This window comes from Grampus griseus (genome assembly GCF_964374135.1).
Source record: "Grampus griseus genome assembly, chromosome: 6".
In the NCBI taxonomy this organism is placed as follows: domain Eukaryota; kingdom Metazoa; phylum Chordata; class Mammalia; order Artiodactyla; family Delphinidae; genus Grampus; species Grampus griseus.
Genome location: NC_139000.1, coordinates 50,588,146 through 50,611,656, shown reverse-complemented (window position 1 = coordinate 50,611,656; position 23,511 = coordinate 50,588,146). Strand labels below are relative to the sequence as shown.

General features: G+C 42.0%; 1 protein-coding gene across 1 annotated transcript in view; it reads left to right on the top strand.

The window, feature by feature from the left end:
* PGM5 (phosphoglucomutase 5) overlaps positions 1 to 23,511 on the top strand; it is a 191,140-nt gene that overhangs the window by 96,307 nt on the left and 71,322 nt on the right. Inside the window, exon 7 of the mRNA XM_082656339.1 lies at positions 19,770 to 19,885. Coding sequence (XP_082512465.1) covers positions 19,770 to 19,885 — 116 coding nt within the window. The remainder of the gene's footprint in view (positions 1 to 19,769; positions 19,886 to 23,511) is intronic.

Below are 23,511 nucleotides of genomic sequence, written 5' to 3'. Positions count from 1 at the left end.
TGAACCTCCAGGCTACACTTGCACAGTAAACACATCTCATGTGGGGAGTTATGTTGAAGGATGCACAGTCCATTGTTTTCTTGAGTCTTATAATTTGTACTGCACCCTCTGTCTGGGGATCTCCAAGTGCTTTTTAAGAATATCTCACTCAAGGTGCTCCATGCATACATGTCATTTGTAAATGGTGAAGGAATATGCTTTATGTGTATAAAATGCCTGAATCCTTCTCTACTAGCTTGTACAGTGTGCCATTAAAACCTATAGTGGACATCCAAGGGTTTCTTGGCTTTTTGAGGCGGAAGAATTTGGTCATGTGGACCAGACTGTGGTCCAAATAGATTCAGAGTCCTGGCCAAGTGAAAGTGAAGTACAGCCAAGGTGAAGGTAGTTTAAGTTGCGATATAACTTATACTTGGTTGTATCCAAGAAACCTACTTGTGTATTATATAATACACAAAATAATAGTGATTTAAAAATAACAATGCTATGAGGACATGAACACAGTATTTAACTGTGGATATCATATGATTTATGATGTACAAAGCACTTTCCCATACACTTGTCTTCATTGGTTCCTATCTTAGGACACAGACTGGATGGGAAAACTTGGTCTGTAACTTCTGACAAAATGGCTAAGGCCCTTTGTAGCTAAGATCTCTCTGTATTTGCAGCTGACTGTTCCTAAGTAGGACTGTGTCCCATTTCTGTGTTATGTTTCACATGAAATTGTCCTTTCTTTTCAGATACTTGAGTGGTTGTGTATATGCCGTGTGTGTGTGTGTGTGTGTGTGTGTGTGTGTGTGTTGCATGGAGAAACAAAGGCTAGGGCTGGAGGGGGTGTATGCATGAAGGATACATTCTACAAGTTTTAATTCTTGCTTTATTTTTCTCTTTATCTGATTCTGAGGGGAGTTCAGCATATTCTTTGGCTTCGAGAAATGATATTTGAAAGAGGAATGAAAGTGTTTATTCTTCGGAGTTAAAAAAAAAAAAAACAACAAAACCTCAGCAAGTATGCATTCTGTTCCACTTGGTCTTGGAAGTCCTTTGCCAGCGAGATGAGCTTTATATCTTCTCTCTGGTGAAACTTCCCCACGTCTCCTGATCGACATTCCTCCACTTGTACGCTTCATAAATTAGGAGGGACGGTGCTGTTGTCATACTTGACCATATAAGGGAAAGAGAGGCCCCATGTTATTTGGTCCTGCACTCATGTCAGAACTGTATATACACTCAGGGCCTTTTAAGGGAACATGGTGGGTGCAGGGAAAACATCCCCAGGCAGTCCATCCATTTTCCTCGCTACTGCAGGGCTGGTGCCTGCAAGCTCTGTGTCACTCGGAAGCATAAATCACAGGGGGTTGCTGGCACTGAGCTCAGGGGAGGAAAACCTCGGAGGACCGTGCTCGCTGCCTAGCGCTGTTGGCCTCTTCGTTTTTACTAAAAGCCTATCTCACCACTTGGCCTTCTGACTTGTAGTGAGAACTTCACAACTTATACATCCTGATGTTCATTTGGACACCCCTCACCCCGCTCCCTGTTACAAATTATTATGATGACTGCAGTGAGGTGACCACGGCTTCCTTAAGATTTCAGATGAGTCTTGTCTGCACTGTAGCATTTGTCTCCATGTAGCATGAGGTCTCGACTTCAGAGAGGCTGGCCTTGAACCACAGAGCTTCCTCTTCCTAGCTCTGAGAACTCGGACACATTACATAACCTCTATGAGGCCCAACGTCCTTATCTAAAAATGGGGAAGATAAAGGCGGTAAAATCCATTTTAAAGTGTTTAGCACAGTGCCTGGTGCATAGTAAGTAAATGCTTGATACCTGTTAGCCGTTACTATTATTACTATTGCTGCCAGAAGAGAGCTATCGTTCTGCTCTTTGCAGCAAGAATTTCCTATAGCTCCCGCTGCTCCGATACAGCACTCTTTTTACCAACATTTTCTTTGAATTCAAAACACATCCAGAAGTCTTCTTAGCAGCCCTGAAGAATGTCTTGGCACAACTCATTGTACAGAGAATAGGTTCTGGAATCAGGCAGGCCAGGGCCTGAATCCCTGCCCAGCCACTTATCTGTTACAGCGTTGGACAAACAACTTAATCTCTTGGTACCTCAGTTTTGTGGTGTGTAGTCTGGTGGTAATGGTTGTTTAAATCCAGGTATTTTGGTTGCCACGGGCAGAAATGAATCAAGTATAGGACCAGGACAAAGAGGGTTGATAGCAATCCTATAGAGATTTCACGGAAATAAACTGCAGTTCGGAGGGCTCTTCAGTGCTGATAGTAAGCAAGGTGGACGGACTTCCCTGGCGCTCCAGTGGTTAAGGTGCTGTGCTTCCAACGCGGGGGGCACGGGTTCGAACCCTGGTCAGAGAACTAAGATCCCACATGCCGCACGGCCAAAAAAAAAAAAAAAAAAGAGCCAACAGGTCTCGTCTGGCTCTGTCCACCTGGTGGACACCCGGTTCAGCCTTGGTCCCATCAGCTCAGATCACCTCGGCCGCAGGGCCTCTGCGCTGGGGCACTTTCTCTGGAAGAGGCAACAGGTAATGAAGCACAAGGAGGAGGATAAATAATGCCTTGTGGGATTGCTGGGAGGAGTCAGTGCATTACCATAGGGAAGCACCCAGCATGGTGCCTGGTACTAGTCAGTGCTCGCTAAGTGTTCGCTCTGTCCCACCGCATCCCTAACTCCCTTCCCCAAGAGTAGACACTCCACTCCTAGAGCCATGGTACCAAAGATGGGGAGAGGAAGGAGCACTGATGTCACTTCCGGGTTAGAATTCAAAGGGAAAGAGATAGCTAAGTTTGGGGAAGAGAAAGAGAGGCCTTGAGAGGAGGAGGAGCTTCCACTTGGAGGCACATAGATTGTCTCCTCCGGTGCAGCTAATCACACTCACTTCCTTCTTTGAATTCCACCCGCTTGAGCTACATTTCACAGAAAACAGAGTCCTGCATGATAGGTCAAAAGGACAGTAACACGACTGTGGGTCTCCTTCAAACTCCTGCCGCTCTGTTCAGGCAGGTCCAGCATCAGCCATGCTGCCAGGACAACCAGGTAGCTACATCATCCAGGCCAGGGGGGTGTTGGGGAGAACACTTAGGGAAGCCTGCACGGGACGTCCCTTGATGCCCCCGAACCTTCAAGGCAGAGCCCTGGTCCCATCCAGAGGCTTCTATCCAGTACCCCAGGGGCCCTTGCTAATTTCATTAATAGACCTCCCTTCTCTTCTCGGGTTAGGTCAGAGGTTCTCAAACTGCTTTTCTGTTCACAGGCATAACCCACTCCCATCAGGAGCACCTGTTGTCCCCTGCAGTGATTCTCAGGCAGGTGGAGCTCTGCCTAGTAGAATCTCCCCACCTCTGAGTTTCTGATAATCCCTCCTGACCCTGTTAGAATGTAGCTCAGAGGTTGTTTTTCAATCAGTAAACATCCCTCAAGCACCTGTTCAGTACCTGGCCCTATGCTAGGAGTTGGTCTTCAGAGAAGGACACAGCCCTTGTCCTCCTGAAGCTGCTGGAGGAGATGGGCCAGGGCAGTGATGTTTTGCACGAGGCTGTGGGAGAGCAGAAGAGACACCTGTGATGGGGTGATCTTGTTGCCTTCAAGGAACCTCTGTGGGTCTGGAGGTTCTTCCCAGAAACTGAGACTTAAAGGACATATAAGAGTTAGCTAGCTGAAGTGAGGGAAGCTGTATTCCTGAGTCCTGGGGGGCAGAAAGCTTGGCTTACCTGGAAATTGCAAGCTTTTGGAGTCCCTGGAAGGTAAAACTGCAGAGTATTTCTTCAAGGGAGGACAGACTCTTTCCCTTGATGCCAAGCTTGGCTGTGAGTGCCCTGGGGCCCCCAAGGTCATAGCCCTTTTAGTTCCCATGCAGCACCTTCCCAGGAAACACTCTGTGCCAGTCCACAGTGGAGGGAAGTGGGGTGGTGGCAGGTCCTGATCCCACACAGCCATCTCTCAGGTTCAAACCCCTCTGGCAGCCCCTGTTTCCTTGCAGGCTATCGCTAATGGATGAGTCACTTTTCTTTGAAGCCTTCAGAAGACCCACTTACCCCAAGGAGGGTGAGGATTTCTGCCTGTCAAATTGTGCTGCTTTTCTGGGATGTTTACTGTGTCACAAACACCCCCATCTCTTCCTGTGAGGACACTGAGATGCACAGAAATGCAGCGACTTACCAGCAAAAGTTAGTGAAAGATGGAGTTAGGATTTTGACCCAGGTTGCTCCATCCAAGAAGCCCAAGCTTGTTCCACTCTGCTGCCCAGTCTCCCTAGAGCAGGGGTGCCCAACCTCCGGGGTCTAATGCCTGAGCATCTGAGGCATTTCTATAATAATAGAAATAAAGTGCACAATAAATATAATGAGCTTGAATCACCCCAAAACCATCACGCCACCCCTGGTCCATGGAAGAATTGTCTTCCAAAAAACCGGTCCCTGGTGCCAGAAAGGTTGGGGACCACTGCTAGAGCACTACAGGAGAAGTGAGTGGGGAAGTAAACCCACTCCTCTCAGTAGCAGGTATTGTTATTATTCCAGTTTCTTGGATGTGAACTGCAAATAAAAGAGGATAAGTGGCCTATGAGGGTCACAGGATGAAAAGTATAAGAGCTGCACTTTGAACCCAGGCTTGTCAGATTCCAGAGAGTGCGGTACTTACAGGCTAGGGGGCCAGATGTCCCGCTCACATTTGCGGCAAGTGCTGTGGTGCGCCGAGGGCTGAACCTCAGCCTGCCAGGGTTTGATTGCCATCTTCCGTATTCTCTCGAGACAGACTCACATCTAGGCTAGCCCTGATGTTCAATGCCAATCTAAGTCTGGACTCCCAATCGAATAATATCCTCTGAGGACTTCTTAAACATTGTACAATATGTACAGCAAAATTTGGTTATTAGCATTTTGAATACACGCACATATATATATGTATATATATATCATATATATATTTGTCATATTTAATCCAAATCCTTTACTCTGTATATATCTTTAAAGTAATAGAATGTTTGTAAATAAAGGTTTTTATCTTGCCCAAAGTCTATATATATACATACAAATATATATGGTTGCATTGCTTAACGGATCACCATCCTTTGCATATAGTTTGTCTTCACTCACAGCTTTTTATAAACCCTCCTAGAATAAGAATCTTCTAGAAATAAGAAACGCTACTTGTTATAAATATAGACACCAAGACCCACTAATTCAAGGTATTCTTGTGGAGGGGCCTAGCAATCTGTACCTTTAATAAGTACCCCAGATGATTGTTATTATCAAGAAAGTGTGGGTAGCACTGGCGTCTTCTGTGAAACTGTGATTAAGCACCGCCAGCTAAACAAGAGAAGAGGGAGACTCGTCCAAGCTGTGTGCCAGATGAGGCCTTTAAAAACACTATCTGGGGGCTTCCATGGTGGCGCAGTGGTTGAGAGTCCGCCTGACGATGCAGGGGACACGGGTTCGTGCCCCGGTCCAGGAAGATCCCATGTGCCGCGGAGCGGATGGGCCCGTGAGCCATGGCCGCTGAGCCTGCGCGTCCGGAGCCTGTGCTCCACAACGGGAGGGGCCACAACAGTGAGAGGCCCGCGTACCGCGGAAAAAAAACAAACAAACCACTATCTGGGTACCCAATAGATGTCATCTTACTCTAAGTTTATAAAAGTTTACATCGTAGGAAGTCATTTTGCTACTCTTATTTGAGTTGAATATGCACATTTGGTTTCACTAGGGGAAAGAACCCCAACTGTCATATTTCATCCAGCTAGAAAGTCTGTTACAAGTGAATGACCATATTTTTCTTCTGACCTTTGGAGCATTGCCTTGAGATTTTCCCAAGAAACTCAGTCAGTAGCCTAGTGCCAGGTTAGTGTGCTGGGGTTGCATGCCTCCATATCTGGCTCTCCAGATGGGCATTATTAACTGCATTGGATATTGGCAGAGAAAATGGGAGCTGGCTGAGAGAATTCTGGGATGGAATGTTCAGAAATAAATTTGTAGGACCTGCTGAAAATAAGTATAGTATATGCAGAATGTGCTGGGGATAAAGTGAAGGAGAAGATGAAGCATTCTCCCCGAAACCTTATTGTGCAAGAAACTACCTAAGATTCTGACGAGAGTTACACCACTTGCCCTTGTCCCCAACACACACCCACACACCCCGCCACACACACACACTCATACACACAATACACATGCATACACATGCCCACCCCCCCCACATGTCCACACACACACAAGCACACACATACACACACATGCCCACATGCACTTGGGTCATTTTATCCCTCATTGGCATCCTCAGCTTCTTTCCTAGGGCCTTTGATATTCATAGCCTTAAAAATAGAGACCTGAAAACAATTACAGTTGATCCTTGAGCAACACGGGTTTCAACTAAACGGGTCCACTTATATACAGATTTCTTTCACTAAATACCTACTACAGTAATACATGATCTGAGATGGGTTGAATCTGCAGGTGCAGAACCATGGATTCAGAGGCCCGACTGTAAAGTTATATGCGGATTTTCAGCTGCACAGGTGGTAGGTGGCCCTAACCCCTGTATTGTCCGAGGGTCAATGGTGTTAACTCCAAAATGAAGAAAACTGAAACATCGACATGAGTAACTGCTTAGTTTAATGTAAAAATGTAACATTTTGTCACTTTATTATTAAATTTAGTATCCAGGTAGTCAACACTTGAAAATAATTTGTAATATGTATTTTCTCATTTTGAAAGGATTCCCAAGTGTACATGATAGATGAGAAATCTTGTCAATAGTTAATTGAGTGACTTGTAGCCTCATTTCAAAAACAAAATTATAAAAATCCTTTCAAGATTCTTTTAAAGCAAGAAGTCAGTTTTTATGTGAGATGTAGATATATTTTAATATGGTTGGTATGATATGGGTTGAGGCCTCACCCACACATGCACACTCACAGAGTTCACCACTTCTGAATGCTATTGGGTAGGGCATACGGTTGGAGGAAAAGAAAATGTGCTGTTTAAAGTTGTGTCTTCAACAGTCCAAAGACTGCAAAAGGCTTTAGGGTCCACCCTGAGTCATAGGACCATTGGGGAGGGTGTGATCCACCCCTTGCTACACCAGGAACGTGTTTAAGGGACTTGAGAGTCATAGCTTCTGCTCTGGCTACACGCAGGTGAAACTGATGGAGAGCTTCTGCATCCAGTTGCACAGGCTGTGCATTGTGTAAGGGCCCCGCATTCCAAGGGGGCAATGTTCACACTGAGGACACTTACATTTAAATATTTATTATGACAGTGTTTTCACAGGTGCATTAAAGTGCTCTCTTCTAAGAAAAGTAGTGTGCCACCACGCTTTTTTGAAAGCTGGAAATTATTGGGTCTCAAAGATGATGTAGTACCTTTAGCACCAGGGCACTGCTTGGGCTGCAGCCTGGGCCGATGGAAAAGGCAGTGCTTCTACCTCTCCACTCATCTGTATCATCCCTTCACCGCAGGAAGTGGTGTCTTGACCTGAAGAGAATTGTTCCTCTCACAGGAGACTATGCCCCTACAGTGGTTCTCAATGCCCAGAAGCCACCGTGTCCTCTGCTGACCCTGTCCTCCTCTGTGGGTCCCCAATTAGGCCCAGCAATCAGCCAAAAACACGGAATGGATCCACACAGAGAAACATTTCCGTGCCTCAGTCTCTGAAAAGGGGGAAAGAACAGTTGAGAAGCATTGTAATTCCCCACGGAGGCTCTACTTCTTCAATTAATTTCAGGAACTGTGTGTTCTCACCAACCTATTTTGGTCCCCGTCCTCCAGAGACCACTAGGCCCTCTGAGAGAGAGTCTGTCCCACTGCATGGGTCACCCTGAATGCAAACAGCTGCTTTCCCCATCTCCTTCCTCTTCCCCTACTGCCTCCCTAGGGACAGAACCCCAGGACCAGATTTAGATAGCAGAGAGCCCTGCTGTCAGTCACCCTCACTGGCCCTGCCCCTGGACTGCCTGGATTGCCTATCAATCTTTTCAGCCAACTCTTTGTAATTAATTCCACGTGGAAGTTCATCCACCGTAACTTAATTTTATCCTGAGCTTTCAATGGTCTCATGTACTTGCTCCCTCTGGTATTTGAAGGACTTAGTTCTGGAATCTAAATGACGTTTGTACCCATGTAGGAGAAGTCTGTGTTCCGATGGAGCCCACAATGTTTGCATGGAATTAACAAATGTCATTAAGTACTTGCTCTGTGCCAGTCAGAGCCCTTACCCTCCAGGGGCTCACAGATTAGAGGCAGTCAGCTGTCCCAACATCTAATGCAATAACCTGTGCTGAGTGTGTAATTGGTAGGGTTTCCTGTGGCAGCACAAAGAAGGGACTGGACACATTGACCTGGATAGTCGAAATAGCCTGAGTGTAGGGGGCTGGATGAAAAGAGTGCTGGGTATCTTCCATGTGCCCCGGGATGCCTCTCCACTCTCTCCCTACACTCTGTCCCACAGGCTGACCTCTATGGACTGTATCAACTGGCTCATCTTCCCTCCTGATTTCAGTTGGGTTTGGACAATTGGGGGCACTACAGATGTCAGGCAGCTGGAGGAGAATGGGGTCAGGAATTGATTTCTCTCCTTGACGGTTTTCTGTGGGCTGGCAACATGTCTCCTCTGAAGGTCATGGCTCCTGCCAGGCAGCCCTCTTCACGCAGCTCCGTCTCTGGTTCCAGGAATGAGACTGGGGGTGGTGTAATGCTCGCCCTGATGTTACTTGCCCTGGGGTACTGTACTGTCCATCGTGCTCCCCTTCTCCACTGCCCACACCTGCGTAAATAGCACCTGTGTTTTGGTTTTGTAAATTTATTTATTTTTGGCTGTGTTGGGTCTTCGTTGCTGCACACGGGCTTTCTCTAGTTGCGGCAAGCGGGGGCTACTCTTGGTTGCAGTGTGCGGGCTTCTCATTGCAGTGGCTTCTCTTGTTGCGGAGCACGGGCTCCAGGTGCATGGGCTTCAGTAGTTGCAGCGTGTGGGCTCAGTAGTTGTGGATCACGGGCCCTAGAGCGCAGGCTCAGTAGTTGTGGCGCATGGGCTTAGTTGCTCTGCGGCATGTGGGATCTTCCTGAACCAGGGATCGAACCTGTGTCCCCTGCATTGGCATGTGGACTCTTAACCACTGCGCCACCGGGAAAGCCCAGCACCTGTGTTAAACTCTCCTCAAATTACTCAATTTGAGTGTGTCATCTATTCCTGTTGGGACTCTAACTGATATGAAGAGTATCCCCATCTATGTGAACTATGTGTGCCAGGAACTGAAGCTGCATAGTGCTTTAAGGAGGCTCTACCAAAATAGCAGTGTGCTCTGGCAGGAGGATAGAGGGAAATGCAGGAAGCAGCAGCTGGAGAGGTAACAATGCTAACAGCTGTTGCTGCTGTCCGTGCACTTCTCTGAATGTTTGGGGCTTCCCAAGGGTCACCCCATTTAGTCCTCCCTGAATAAGGAGATTCAGTGTTATTACATTTCACAGGTGAAAGAGCTGGGCTTATTGAGTTTAAGTAACTTGGCCAAGGTCACTCAGCCAAGAAGGGGTGGAGCTGGGTGGGGACTCAGGCAGTCAGAATTCAGAGTCCATCCTCTCGTCCATGCAAAGGTGTTTGGACTTGATTCCACGGCAGTGCACGTCTGCCTACCTTTCCTGTCCACTCAGCTTTACCTTGTGCTGTAAACATCATTTCCCACAAAAGGACATCAACTTCTCCAACAGTTTCTTTCCACATAACTATGTCTTATTAAATCAAAACTTTTTAAAAAGATAAATTAATGTGGCATGAGCTTTCTTTATACTTATCAGCAAAATTAAACCCAATCCTGAGTAAGGATGGACATCCTGGAAGGGTAAGTGCAGCCTTGAATATGTGATATCTTTCAGTTGGGGTGGGTGCTTCTGTGTCCCTTGATAAATACTCGTTTTCTCAGAGCCCATTTAGGGATGGCTGCCTGATGACTTGACATGACTTCCCAGGAAACGGCAAACTGGGTCATACATTAAGCCACAGATCTTTGAGAAAAGTGATAATGACATGATATTTTAATGTTTACCTCTGCTCATGGTATTACCCATAGAATGGTGATGTAGCATTACACAAATACTTCTTTTCTCTGGGTTTTGTTCTTCCTTTAAAACGAGTATCGGGCTTTCCTGGTGGCGCAGTGGTTGAGAGTCTGCCTGCCGATGCAGGGGACATGGGTTCGTGCCCCGGTCCGGGAAGATCCCACATGCCGTGGAGCGGCTGGGCCCGTGAGCCATGACCACTGAGCCTGCGCGTCCGGAGCCTGTGCTCCGCAACGGGAGAGGCCACAACAGTGAGAGGCCCGCGTACCGCCAAAAAAAAAAAAAAAAAAAAAAACGAGTATCATTTTACAGCCGCTGTATATTTATTTAATGTTCCATGCCCAGATGTCCCATTTCTCCTGTTTTATGACATAAGAGCAATAAGATTTTTTAATACCATCCAGGAAAAGATGCTGATTGAATCCAGAAGAGGAAACACAGAAGGTTTTAAGAAAGAGAAGCTTTGTTTAGTGAGATGTTTTATCTCCTGGGTTAGAGCTGTCACATCAGTTAGTATTTACTACTTTTTGTCTACAGTTGTAAAGGAATTGATTCTAAATCTTCCAAGGGTATTATATAGGCTTTTAAAAAAGCTTCAGTAAGGTGTCAACATACTTTAAAATTCAAAGCAAAACAAAAAGACAAGAAGATGCTTCACTTTTTGCTCTTCAGGGAGCAATCTCATGGGAATCTGAAGGACAGCTGACAGTCAGTCTTTTCTTTATCTCTCAGCTTAACTGGAACACTTGGGGCTTAATATTTGCCAGCCCTAGCCCCTCAACAGTTTTTCTTTTTTGAAAATAATTAGAACCAGGAACAATTTACATCAGAGTTCTCAAGCATCAAGATGGTAAACATAGACACTTGTTGATTCCCAGACATAGGGTTCCCGAGTATTTGCGAGCTTAAGAGAGTGAACCTGTGATTCTTTCAATTTTACGTATGTTTCTCTTGGATCTTTGGTGCAAGTCCAAAGCCAAATTTTTTCTTTTAAGTGAACATCCTCAGAAATATGCCTGCCTTATGTTTCCTAACAAAACTTAAAATCTAATTGGGAAGGATCCTGTTTTCCTCTGTAACACTTACCTAAAATGAAGGTACAGAAGCTTTTAGATAAAGCAGCAAAAGCCCCTGGGTTTGGGGTCCCCCTTTGTTTGTTTTACAATTGCCCCAAATCTAGAATTTTTTAGGGAGCATGAAACATAGTTATATTTTGCTTTTTTAAAAAAAATAAATATTCTTTAAATGATATGTCCATTTCCCTTTGGATTAAGTGAAAGTTCCAATACCCAGAACAGTAATAGTGTTGTAATACCGTAGGACATTTCACAGTTGTTAGAGCACTTTCTTTTCTTTTTATACCATCTCATTTGATCCTTATGATTTCCCCGATAAGACAGGCAAGGGAGGTGTTATTTAGTATGTGAGTTTTGAGGTTTAGACCAGGCTGAGATACTACAGGCCCCAGGAACAAGCAGCTCGCTGCTAAAGTTGACATATATTAATATTTATGTATATGGTTGAAAAACTTTTGTGGTCATCTTATTGTGACAGCCTCATGTTTTATATTTATTTTACCTGAAAGTGTGAGTTGCTCCACTCAAAGGATGAGGAAGGAGTGAACTTTGAGATTGGTATTAGAAAACAAGGTCTAGTTGAACTCTGCTTAATTCTTACTGGTGAGCTGAGTAGGCTGCCTTAGAAATGCATTTAAAGTGCAAACTCACATAAGCCTTTTACCTCAGAGCAGCTCCAGCCAGCAGTGCCAAAGAAGGGATCTGGGAGTGAACTCATCCATGTGAAAACACTAGGGGACAAACTTGCAGGCAGTTTTGTTCCATGTCTACCAGACCTTAACCAGCATGTCCAGAATGCTATTAAACTCCATCTTCAGTAGTTTATTTCCTGGGATGATGTAAATAAGGCTAATTTAAACATGTACTCAGTCATAAATACTACAGGGGTTTTTTCTTTTAAATAAAACAGCTTATGGAACTCGATATCAAAAAAAGAAACAATCCAGATAAAAAATGGGCCGAAGACCTAAATAGACATTTCACCAAGGAAGACATAGATGGCCAAGAGGCACATGAAAAGATGCTCAGCATCACTAATTATTAGAGAAATGCAAATCAAAACTACAATGAGATATCACCTCATGCTGGTCAGAATGGCCATTATCAAAAAAATCTAGAAACAATAAATGCTGGAAAGGGTGTGGTGAAAAGGGAACCCTCCTGCACTGTTGGTGGGAATGTAAATTTATACAGCCACTATGGAAAACAGTATGGAGGTTCCTTAAAAAAATAAAAATAGGACTACCATATGACCCAGCAATCCCACTACTGGGCATATACCCAGAGAAAACCATAATTCAAAAAGAGACATGTACCACAATGTTCATTGCAGAACTATAGACAATAGCCAGGACATAGAACCAACCTAAATGTCCATTGACAGGTGAATGGATAAAGAAGTTGTGGCACATATATATAATGGAATATTACTCAGCCATAAAAAGAAATGAAATTGAGTTATTTGTAGTGAGGTGGATGGACCTAGAGACTGTCATACAGAGTGAAGTAAGTCAGAAAGAGAAAAACAAATACTGTATGCTAACGCATATATATGGAATCTAAAAAAAAAAAATGGTACTGATGAACCTTGTTGCAGGGCAGGCATAAAGCGGTAGATATAGAGAATGGACTTGAGGACATGGCGTGGGAGGGCGAAGCTGGGGCGAAGTGAGAGTAGTAACATGAACATATATACACTACCGAGTGTAAAATAGATAGCTGGTGGGAAGCAGCCGCATAGCACGGGGAGATCGGCTTGGTGCTTTGCGATGACCTACAGGGGTGTGATAGGGTGGATGCGAGGGAGGCTCAAGAGGTAGGAGATATGTGGACATGGGTATGCATGTGGCTGATTCACTTTGTTGTGCAACAGAAACTAACACAGTATTGTGAAGCAATTATACTCCAGTAAAGGTCTATTTAAAAATAAATAAATAAATGTTAAATGAAGCATAATGTATATTTAACAAGGCACATCTCATGCGTAGCTCAAGGACTTTTTACAAAGACCACACACCCATGTAACTACCATTGTAGATCAAGAAACAGAACAGCATTCCTGAAGCTCCCTCGATCCCCATTCCAATCACTACCTCCCCCTCCTCCCCAGAGATAACCTCTATCCTGACTTCTGTCACCAATGACTAGCTTTTTTGGTTATTTTTTTCCAGCTTTATTGAGATATAATTGGCAGATAAAGCTATAATATATTTAAAATATACGACGTGATGATTTGATACTGATAGACATTGTGAAATGATTATCACAATCAAGTTAATTAACTCATTCATCACCTCACATAGTTTTTTTAGTGGGAATTCTGCTTTCAGCAAATTTCAAGTACACAGTACATGTTAATAACTATAGTCACCGTGCTGTACATTAGATCTTCAGAACTTATTTATCTTTTAATTTTTTATTGAAGAATAGTTGATTTACAATGCTGTGCCAATCTCTGCTGTACAGCAAAGTGACTCAGTTATACACATACAGACATCTTTAGAACTTGTTTATTTTATAAATGGAGATTTGTACCCTTTGACCACCATCTCCCCATTCCACCTCCCCACCCCAGTCCCTGGCAACCACCAATCTACTCTTCATTTCTATGAATTCAGCTTTATTTTTTTTTTAGACTCCACATTTAAGTGATACCTTACAGTATTTGGTTTTCTCTCTCTGGCTTATTTCACTTAGCAGAATGCCCTCCAGTTTCATTCATGTTGTTGCAAATAGCAGAATTTCCTTCTTTGTTTATGGCTGAGTAATATTCATTGTATTTATATACCACATCTTCTTTATCCATTTATCTGTCATTGGACATGTAGGTTGTTTCTGTATCTTGGCTATTGTGTATAATGATGCAATGAACATAGGAGTACAGATATCCTTTTGAGATCCTGTTTTCATTTCCTTTGGATAAATATCTAGAAGTGTGATTACTGGATCATATGATAGTTCTTTTTTAATTTTTTGAGGAGAGGACCTCCATGTTATTTTCCATAGTGACTGTACCAGTGTACATTCCCACCAACACTGCACAAGTGTTCCCTTTTCTCCACATCCACACTGGCTCTCTTATCTCTTGTCTTTTTGATAGTAGCCATTCTGTCAGGTTGGCTAAAAACCCAATAATAGGTGTGAGGTGATATCTCATTGTGGTTTTGATTTGCACTTCTCTGATGATTGGTGATGTTGAGCATCTTTTCATGTACCTCTTGGTCATTTGTGTGTCTTCTTCAGAAAAATTTATTTTCCTATTTAGACCCTTTAACCATTTAAAAAAAATTAGATTGTATGTTTTCTTGCTATTGAGTTGTAAGCATTCCTTATATATTTTGGATATTAACCCCTTATTGGATATAGGGTTTGCAAATATATTTTCCCATTCCATAGGTTGTCTTTTCATTTTGTGGGTTGTGAATATCCTCTTTTGTAAAGTGCCTAATCAAGATTTTTGCCCATGTTTTAAAGGTTATCTGCCTTTTTTACTGATTTGTAGGAGTTTTCACATATAAACCACGTATAAGTCTTTTGTTGGATAGATGTGATGCAGATATCTCCTAATCTATGTAGATGGAGGCTTTTTAAGAAGGGACTGAGAGTTCAGTATGTAGAAAATAGAACCAAGAGGTGTGCTCAGCTCTTAAGAAAGTGGATGTTTGAAGATAAATTAAAGGAAGAGCGACCTGGATCTTGTCCTTTTAAAATCTATTGGAACTTTCTTAAAGTAGAATTCCAAGAGTAGCTGATGCTGCCTCATGTACTTGATATAATTAGTCATTTTTTATTTGGCTGTTCTCTCGCAAGGTAAAAGAGAGTCATTAGTAACTGTTGGTATTCCAGTAGAATATTGTCACATACACTGATGTAGTACTGTGTAATTAAGTTAATACACATTTTAATACCTACTGTGGGCATGCACGGCACTGGATGCGGGAGGTGCAAAGGTGGGTGTGCTGGCACCTCTACATGTAGTGAGCTTTTAGGGATCTTTCAGGATGCTTTTGTATCTGTTATCTTGTTTGAGCACATGAGGGTAAGGCGACCACCAGACTGGTAAAATAGAAATAATTTGTCCTTCTGTTTCTCAGACTTTTGACTCTCATATATTCACTGACCTAATTCTGTAACATCTTTATTTTCAAGAAATTGCCTTTGTCTTATCCTGATAGCCCCACCAATTAATACCTGGAGAAATTCTCTTTGCTCAAAATGACTAATTTAAATAAAACATGCAGAAATTACTTATTTCTTAATATAATATAAGGAACCTACAATGAGAAAAGACCATAAATAGAGATACTTTTCCCCTTGCTATTCGACAATACTCCTTAAACAATAGATATTAGTCAACTGAAATCATGCAGAATTTATTGAGGGCAAGTCTGACAAGGTATTATGTTATCCTAGACATTGAAGAGCTATAAAGGCATATAAGATGCAGCCCCTGCCCTCAAAGAACTAACACACTGGTGGTTGTAGTGGTGGTATCTGTGTGTGGAGGGAGAGTGTTAAGAAGGTAACAACATATACAGTGACAATGTGAACATAAAAACCCCCTACCAAGAGAGGAAGCCTAGGGCAGGAAGGGTTACTTTGGATTGATAACGGCAATGAAAAAAGAATTGTATTTGTTACGATAATGGAGCTGGTGCTACAGAACTAATCCCAAAGTATACAATGGCTCAAACATGGCAAGAGGTTATTTCTCAGTCATTAGAAGTTAAAAACAAGTGTTCCTGATTGGTGACTAATTCTGCTCCAAATGGTGATTCAGAGATCCAGATCCTTCCAACTTGTAGGTCCACCGTCTTCAACATGTGGCTTCTAGGATTGCTGGGCTTGTCCACATTAGACTGGCAGAAGGAGAAAGAGCATGGAGGATGGGAAATTTTAATAACCAGATTTGAAAAGCGTGTGCATTGTCTCCACTGGGGTTCCGTTGGCTAGAACTCAGCATGTGGCCACAGTGAACCTCGTGGGAGGTTGGGAAGTGTAGTCCAGCTGTGTGTCCAGGAAAAGATACTTTTGTTGACCACTAGCAGGCTTTGCCACAGGATTCATGATGGCAGGGCATTTAAGATAGGTTTTGAAGCAAAGTGAAGTATTTTGAGAGAGATTGGAAAGGAGGATTAATCCAGGTAATATGAAAAGCATAAAGAAGGACTTGTAAAAAGCAACAACAACAATGCAAGAGCATATTTAGAAAATAAGAGATGGTTCAGTTTTTAGCAGCATATGGGGAGTATCATGGGAGAAAGTATTGGCAAAATAGGTTGAGGCTATTTCCAACCTGAAGCCACATTTTTAGAGGTTTTAAAATCCACACTAAGAAGCTTATATCCACCATGTTTTTTTTGTTTTGTTTTTGTTTTGTTTTTTTTGCGGTACGCGGGCCTCTCACTGTTGTGGCCTCTCCCATTGCGGAGCACAGGCTCCGGACGCGCAGGCTCAGTGTCCCTGGCTCATGGGACCTAGCCGCTCCGCGGCATGTGGGATCTTCCTGGACCGGGACACGAACCCGCGTCCCCCGCGTCGGCAGGCGGACTCTCAACCACTGCACCACCAGGGAAGCCCACCATGGTTTGTTTTGTTTTGTTTTGTTTCGGCTACCAAGGCTCACTCCCATCTGCAGGAAAACTGTGGCCCAGATTCATTTTCTTTCTTTTCCTTCATATGCTGGTCTTTCCTAGAAAGTGAGTTTTGTTTGTCTCTGATACATGGTGGTGTTAGTCGAGGAGAGTGGTGCAGACCCTCAGCATGAGCTGTTTCATTTTTAGCTTTTGTACCAGAGACTCCACTGGGGCCTCCTGCCAAAAACCAGTCTAGAGCCTGGTATCTGCTGAATGTTATTCTTGGGATGGGTCCCAAGTTCAGTAGAAGGAGAAGGGAGGGGCATTCCTTTCTGACTGTAGGACACATCAACTCATGCTCAGGATCCGGGAATTTAATTACCCATATTGTTATCATAGCTTGTACAGCTGCAGATGTGGCTCATAGTCATAAAAGTATCCGGTCCTTTAAAATCCAGCCTCAGCCTTCAGCCTGATGACCTCCTGACAGTGGTCAGCTGAGAAGGGTGGAGCTGGGGAAATCCTCTCCCCTCCTTTCAGTTCTGCCAACTTGGCTTTGAACCAACAAGAATGTTTTGGCCAGAGAATATATATCCCCACACCCTCTAGCCTCTCTCTTACCCTCACCTCTGCCCCATGTTGCATATTCTATTTCGTAATCTTATGCGTTCATTTTAGCTAAATTAATTTTGACCCCGGCTTTATTATGCGCTGCCCTAGAAGGCTTCAGTGTGAATGATTTCTCCTTCCTTGAGCTTCTGACCTTAAATTAATGGCTGTGAAAGCTTACCTTTGCTCTCCAATTTGGAGAGGATTTATTTCATTATTCCTACCAGGATGTAAACATGATTGTATATCTTTCTTAGACTACTGAGGAAAAGAGAACCTTTGATGTAACACCCAAGCATCCAAAAGGTGCTTGTTTTCAAAGCAAACTTTTTTTTTAAGACATTTTTTTTTTAAGTTGAACCTTTATTTATTTATTTATTTATTGGCTGCGTTGGGTCTTCATTGTTGCGCGGGGACTTTCTCTAGTTGCAGCGAGCAGGGGGCTACTCTTTGTTGCGGTGCATGGGCTTCTCATTGCAGTGGCTTCTCTTGTTGTGGGCTCTGTGGGCTCTAGGTGTGCGAGCTTCAGTAGCTGCAGCACGCGAGCTCAGTAGTTGTGGCTCGCGGGCTCTAGAGTGCAGGCTCAGTAGTTGTGGCATATGGGCTTAGTTGCTCCACGGCATGTGGGATCTTCCCGGACCAGGGATGGAACCCATGTCCCCTGCATTGGCAGGTGGATTCTTAACCACTGTGCCACCAGGGAAGTCCCTCAAAGCAAACTTGAAAGAGACTTGGCACACAGTTTTTTCAAGATTGTGAGCACATTAATTACATTTGGGTTCAATGGAAAGAGAAGTGTTATGTTCCTCTGGCAAGAGTTCTAGATATTTTTTCCTCTAGGTGGCCACAAAACAAACCTAAAGAAATCACTATTACATCGTGTCCTTTGTCCTATGTGTATTTTTCTTCCTCTTCTTCACCGAGATACCCTCACTGGTTCCTCTCCATGGTCACCTTCTGCACCTATAGTCATCAAAGGACTAAACCTTGCTGGTGGCAGGCATTTGATGTTTTTCTCTTTGGGTTGCCTCCATGTGGGGCTGATGAAACTCTTCAGGCCAGTGTCTGTGGCAGCAGCTCATTCCCCAGCCAACTTTGAGGTTTGTATATGTCTTGAAGCACTAAAACATTTGGGGAGACAGCATGGTGTAGTGGAATGGAACATGGACAGAAATTAAGCAGACTTGGGTCCAGAATCTAGCTTTGCCTCTTATCTCTGTGAGATCTTGAAAAAAATACTTGACCTTCTGGGTCCTCTGAGCCTGAGTTTTGACAGTAAAGCTTAGTTTTAGCTGTTTTTTAATTTTATCTAAATGGAACTGTATAGTGTGTATTCCTTTGATACTGGTTTCTTTCACGTGATATTATGTTTGTGAGATTCATTCAAGTTGTTGCATGTAGCACTAGTTTGTTCACTGAAATTTATGCTATTGCATTATATATTGCAAATCATTTGTCCCTTCTACTTTGATGGACTTTTGTTTCAGTTATTACCAATTGTGATTCTATGATCATTTTTTAAAAAATCTTGTATACATACTCTGTTGAGTAATGTCACCTGCTGGGCTCCCCAGGAAGCAGCTCTGAGATAGATTCGCTTGCAGGAACTTTATTCCTTTCTGCCATCAAGATCAAAGTTTCCTTCAAGAGCAATACCTATGGGGGAGTGAGGAAGGAGGATCAGACAGAGAAGTTGGAGCTGAAATGGCCCTACAGAGTTGTGCCAAATAGGGGCAAGAAGCCTAGACCTTTATACATCTCTCATTTGCCAGGCATTGGATGTGGATTGACCCAAGGAAGGGAGCATGATTTTGAGTGAGACATCTCTCTTTAGCAGAGAGTGGGGGCCACATCCGTGAGCTGTCACCATTCCTAGAAGCCATCAACATTCCTAGAAGCTGGTAGAGTGTTCCAGTCCTAAAAGTCCTAAAATGTGTGTGTGTGTGCGCGTGTGCGTGTTGGAGGTGAAGCTGAGCAGTGTACCACAGTGTCTACTACATCGTTAGCATTAACTTCTAGGAGTTGAATTGCTGGTTCATAGGATATGTGTATATTCATCTTTAGTAGATACTGTCAAACAATATTCCGAAGTGTTTGCACCCAAATACCACCTTAATTTAAATTCTGAGATTCCCCAACTGGGATCTTACCACCAAGATAAAGGAATATATATAGAAGTGAAACATAAATGTGAGAATATGCTATACATTAACTGAACATCTTCTATATTATGGGGAAAGCAAAATTGAGTACCATTGGAATAGGCTATTTATCATTCTCTACCTTATGGCTTGACATCTTGAAAACTGTCCATGTTGTTCAGGATGTTCTAAAATCTAGTTATGGCAGTAACAGATCTTAAAGACTTCCTTATGTGCTGAGGAAAAAAAAAGGAAAGGAGAAATATGAATTAACTGTTGCCTCGAATTTCATTTTTCAGAGTGGCCAAATCAATGAAGATCCCTGTGTATGAGACCCCAGCTGGATGGAGATTCTTCTCAAATTTGATGGACTCAGGCCGGTGCTCTCTGTGTGGAGAAGAGAGCTTTGGCACTGGTAGGCTTTATTGGGTTGGTGTTACTGGAGAGGGTGGCTGCAGAACTCTGTGACCCTAGTTTGGGGACCTGTGAGTCCACTGTGAATGAAAGGCTGGTGAAAGAGTTAGAGGCCAAAAAAAAAAAAAAAAAAATCAGAGAAACCTAGTGGGATATGTGCTATGACACCTTCACGTCTTCTGCCCATTTCTTCTTCTTTTTAGAGAGAGAGAGAGAGAGAGAGGAAATATATCAGATTCCCATGTGTTCATCACATAGTTTCAACCATCATCAACTCCTGGTCAATCTTACTTTATCTCTACCTTCATCCACAAGAGGAGCCCTCCCCTCTGATTATTGTGAAGCAATCCTTAGTGTGAATCTTATAAGTATAAGGGGTACTGAGGGAAAAAAAGAAAAAATATATATTTTATATATATATATATATATAACTGTAGTACCATTATCACACCTAAAATGTTAAAAAAATAATTTCTTCTTTCACTATTTTAAGGATGTCACACCATTGTCTTCTGGCTTGCACAGTTTCCAAGAAGTCGGCTCTAATTCTTACCACCATTGCTCTGTATTTAAATTTCGCCTACTTTCCACCTCTGGCTGGCTTCAACATTTTCTTTTTATCTTTTGTTTTTAACGTTTAATAAAATGTATAGGTACATGTATTTTTTTTTTAAACCCTGCTTAGGATTCTTTGAGATTCTTGGATCTGTTGTTTGTTGTTTTTCATTAATTTTAGAAAATTCTCCGCCATTATCTCTTCTAATATCTCTCTTTCCTTATTCTCTCCTCTCTTCTGAGACTCTAATTACATAATGTTAGATAATTTGTGACCATGTGTTGTCTCAGAGCCCTTACATGCACTATTTGGTTTTGTTTACTCTTTATTCTTTTTGTGTTTCAGTCAAGATAATCTCTATTGGCATATCATTAATTCTTTCCTGAGCTGTGTCCAGTCTTTTGCTGAGCCCAGTGAAGGATTTCTTCATCTCTGATATTGTAGTTTTTATTTCTAGTATTTCTCTTTGACTCTTTTTAAATAATTTTCATCTTTTTGATGAAATTCCTGATCTGTTTATGTCTGTTGTTTATCTTTTCCATTAGATCATTTAACATATTAAACATAGTTATTGTAAACTTTCTGTCTGATAGTTCCAATAACTGGTTATTTTCTAACTCTAGTTCTGTTGATTGCTTTGTCTTTTGATAAAGCAATGGTTTACTCTTTCTTGATTTTTGCATGTCATAATTTTTCATTGAATGCTGGACTGTATGTATATAAGAACAGTAGAGACTCAGGTAAATAATATTTATACACAGAAATGGGCATACCTCTTCTTCTCTCAGGGCATTAGTGTGCAAAGTTACATTAAATATAGTCAGGAGTTGAGCTGGGTTTGGATTTTATTGTTTCTGTTATAATCTTTAGTATATCAATGTATCACAGGCTTCAAATTCTTCTGGTAGTGGGATATTTTTACTATGTACTGAAAGTGATGATGGAGAGATGGAGGAGATTTTTCAGCATTTCTGTTGCATTCACAGGTTTCAGCAATTACTGCATGTCTGTGAGACAAAATAGACCCCTATTATTAGGTACTTGACCCTTTTCTAGTGGCAGCAGGTCTGTTTAGTATTGGTGTAGGATTCTGGGCCCAAGGTTTCCTACTCTTTGTCCAGGGACAGAGAGTTTTTACTTCAACCCCTATTTCAGAAGCAGTGGACCTCTGCCTGGATCCTAGGGATGAGAAGTTTTGAAGCTCAATCATCCAGGAGCTTAAGGCTTTTGTTTCCTATGAAAGAAATGTTTGGGGAACTAGAAGGGTTTCAGGCTTATCTCTTGGCAGGAGTTGGTCATTTCCTGCATGTCAGCACCACCAAGTCTCTCTCTCTCTTTTTCCAGTCTTTCTTGTGAGTACCCAGTGGAGCCTATGGGAAATAACTTGGAATGTGCCCTTCATATCTGGGACTCCAAGCAATTTAAAACTATCATAATAGGCTATACTTGGCCTTTAAGAATGTTTAAAACTCTTATGTGACTTCTTATTATTCACTTGTATGGAAGCATCCTCTTTCTCCTGTGCTCTGCTAAAGGTGAGATGGTTTGTGTCCTGTCTTGCCTTGAGACTCTTTGGAATTCACTTTATTTCCTGTGACCTCAGATTTTTTTTTTAAAGTTATGCTGTAGTTTCCTGGCCTTTTCTTATTACTGGGATGGGAGTGACATTCTCTTATAGATTTGCACATCCTAAACAGAAGTGCAGAAGTGGAACTCCAAAAGTAATTTCTTAATAATTTCTCCTATTCTCAACATTTCCCTCGATAAATTTTTACAATTAGGATCCAAAAGATCTTACATCATAACTCGTTGATACCTCTTAAGTCTCTTTTAATCTGCATTTCTCCCCTCTACCTTTTCTCTTTCTAATTTATTCATTGAAGAAACTGGGTCATATGTCCTATAGAGCTTTTAACAGCTTTGATTTTAATGTTAATATCTTCATTTTCCTTTCTAATTTGTTTACATAACATATAAACATATAAAAGATAAAGAAAAGCTATTGATTAATATGCCTTTTCTCTGGTTCACAGCCACCTTAACAGATTCTATCATTAATTATGACATTTTCTTTTCTAAAAAGTCTACATTTTTAGGTATACAGTCATATAATTTATGACTAAAGATTTTTTGTGTTTTCTAATATTTAGATCTTTTATTTCATATTCTTATGGCACTAGCTGCAATCTTCAAAATAATATTAAATAACAATTGTGATAGTTCATGATTTTAATGGAAATCAATTCAGTATTTTACCATCTATTTTGATGATTTTGTTTTAATATTGGTAAAATCCCTATCATGCTTATGTAGTTTTTTTTCCTATTCTAATATTTCTTAGAATCATATTATAAATGGCTGATGGAAGGTGCCCTTTCAGAATCAAGTGATATATTAATGTTTTTTCTCCTTTATTATGTTAATGTAATGAAATACGATTGATTTGCTGATACCAAACCATCCTTGAATTCCTAAGAATAAGTCTTATTTGGTCATGCTTAAACAGATTGCAGTAAAACCACTCTAACTAGTCATAATGACAGCATTTCAGGCTATGTCAGGGTTCCGGAAGGAATTTTCTCCTGGGAAATTTTCTCCTTTTACCAAAATCAGCTAGACGCTAATAGCATTAATGGTGCAGAAGGGTTGACAGGCACCTTTTTCTCCTTGGAAAAAGAGAGATCATATCAAGCTCTCTCAATTACTACTGTTTGATCTCAGAACTTATGGATGGCAGGTCTGCTTGGGATAGTTGAAACTGTTATACTTTTTCTCTGCTGAGGCCCTAAAAATAGGTGTTCTGTGTATCCTTTTTGGTGTTCTGTGTGTCTAAACCAGTGACTGTGACTCAAAAAATCAGGGATTGTATATTGTATATAATAATTCTCCCTGCTGGTTATTAAAATAACACAAATCTAGCAACTGGAATGGAAACTGATAAGTCCAGGTTATCTCTCTCTCTCTCTCTCTTTCTCTCTCTCTGTCTTTATAAACATTGGTTGAGTGCTTACAATAGACCATAAGTTTATAGTCTTTAAAATTAAAGGATAAAGTACTTACAGAGTACAAGG